This window comes from Echinops telfairi, unplaced genomic scaffold, assembly GCF_000313985.2.
Source record: "Echinops telfairi isolate 266 unplaced genomic scaffold, ASM31398v2 ScPeMD7_6;HRSCAF=24_0, whole genome shotgun sequence".
Lineage (NCBI taxonomy): Eukaryota > Metazoa > Chordata > Mammalia > Afrosoricida > Tenrecidae > Echinops > Echinops telfairi.
In genome coordinates, this window is record NW_022103902.1 from 1,203,384 (window position 1) to 1,205,560 (window position 2,177).

The 2,177-nt window shown below is 42.5% G+C and overlaps 1 protein-coding gene across 1 annotated transcript in view; it reads right to left on the reverse strand.

Moving 5' to 3' along the window:
• IMPG2 (interphotoreceptor matrix proteoglycan 2) overlaps window positions 1-2,177 on the reverse strand; it is an 85,364-nt gene that overhangs the window by 78,410 nt on the left and 4,777 nt on the right. The window contains exon 2 of the mRNA XM_004706456.1: window positions 831-997. Coding sequence (XP_004706513.1) covers window positions 831-997 — 167 coding nt within the window. The remainder of the gene's footprint in view (window positions 1-830; window positions 998-2,177) is intronic.

Sequence of the window (2,177 nt, forward strand, 5' to 3'; positions counted from 1 at the left end):
CGATGGCAGGGAGTTGTTTTTGGAGTTGAGGACATGGTAGACAATGAATAAATAAACGGTACCCATTAATACAGAGAACTTTTTACATGACAGGAAAAATAGCCAATGCTTTGGGTTAAAATGTGAGGTATCATAATTAAATTATTTCAAAAGCCTGTACACCTTCAAAATCTGCATTCCTTCATAAGCCTGGAAGTTTGCTTTGGGCTCACCCCAGTCTATCAGTCTATCCATGTTTCTCAGTCTGTCCACTCTTTCCACTGGAACCCGGCGGCGCAGTGAGCTCCACATCCGGCTGCTCACCTCAAAGTCAGCAGTCAGAAAGCACCCGCTGCTCTGAGGGAGAAAGATGAGATTCTAGCCCCATAAAGATGTACGACCTCCGAAACTCACGGGAGTGATTCTGCTCTGTCCTACAGGGTCGAGAGGTAGGAATTAACTCAACAGTAGTGCTGAGTTTTTGAGAGATTTTTACTCACTGAGCTATATTCTCTATCTTAATTAAAGTCACAAGTGTTCATACTTAGTTAATAATATACAAAACTTTGGCAGAACTATTTGATTCTCACAGATTTGCTGGGTATTGTTTCAAGATATTTACATTTATAAATGAGGCTGAGGTTCTAATCTGGTTTAGCAAGGTTTCTTTAAAAAGGCTAGAGCTAATGACCCAAAGTCTAGGCCATTCCCTGGAGCGGCTCATTGGTACAGTAAATTCAATGAAACATAATCCAGGGATTCGTCATTTGATCCCCTGTATTTCGGGCCTTCATTATGGAAATGCATTTATACAATAGCCCATCCATTCCTTCTCTTGTTATTGAACTTACCTTCATGATTAAAATTCGATGCTCTAGAGATTGACTGAACTGCGCACCCATTTCAAATATACTTGTGATTCCATTCTCACACAAATTCATCCAGTGAGGGTATTCCTCGCGCCCAGGAAGTCGATCCCAAAAAATCCTGAAAGCTTCCCACACAGCTTCCTGACACACTGGGAGAAAAAACAAACAAACCAGGAAAGAGGTGTGTTTCTGCACATACTCTGGGATCTCATAACAGCGGAATGTTAGAAGACCTGTAAGAGCCCCCAGTAAAATGATTTTTTTTAAAAAGGAGAGATCAAGGTGCTGGGACAGTGCTTGACCCTCAGCCCTCAATGCATTCCATGCTTCCAGCCAGGGACAATGTGCCAGACCTCCGTCCCTCCATTCAGATCTTTAAACAGGCACTCCATGGGTGCTAGGATGAAACCTTGTCACAGAGTCAGAAAAACAAACCAAAAATAAGCAGTTATATTTTAAGCTACAAGTTTTATGCTTGTTTACTATAAAACAGTACACAACTGAAATAAGTGTTTGAATTTAAAAATAATCAATTCATTTAAATTCCCTTGAGACACCCTTGCCCACACCACCCCTTCTGGAGGGACTTCTGAACGACTCTCAGTCAAAATGAGTGCTCCTCGTTCCTTTGGGAGGGGGATATTCACCTCCTAATGAGCAGGGAGTTCTCCCCGCTTAAAAAATCCATCTTCATGATTTTGAAAAGTGAAGCTCATGTGAGTATACTGTATGCAACCCAGCACATTTCTTTAATAGGTCCGATGACTTTTAACCTTATTGATACTAACAGCTGTTTTAAGTTACTTAACTTCTCAAAATGCCAATTTCTCAGCCTTTCAAAGTGTCTTGGAAAAGAAATAATGATATGCCCTTATTGCTCTGTAAATGCCTAGAGCTTTTTCACCAAAATAATGACATAACTAACATCTGATCACTCATAAAAACCGGGAAAGCTGATCACTCATAAAAACCGGGAAAGCACAAAGCTTTCCTGCGAGCACATGTACCGCTGGTGTTAGGTGCCATCGAGTCTGTCCTGGCTCGTGGCAGCCCTACGGACAAGAGAGTGCAGCCCCCGCACCAGCCTCACCATCACTGTGAGGCTGAGCCCAGCCTTCTCTTCTTCGTCCACTTTACCAGGCATGGTGTCCTTCTTCAGGGGCTAGTCTCTCCAGATAGCGTGACCAAAGCACACGAGACAAAGTCTCACCATGCTTGATTATAAAAGCATTCTGGGTGTCCTTCCAACATGGAAAGATTTATTCCTTTGGCAGTCTGTGTACTTTCAATGTCCTCTGCCAGCACCCCAATTCAAATGCATCAAACCAT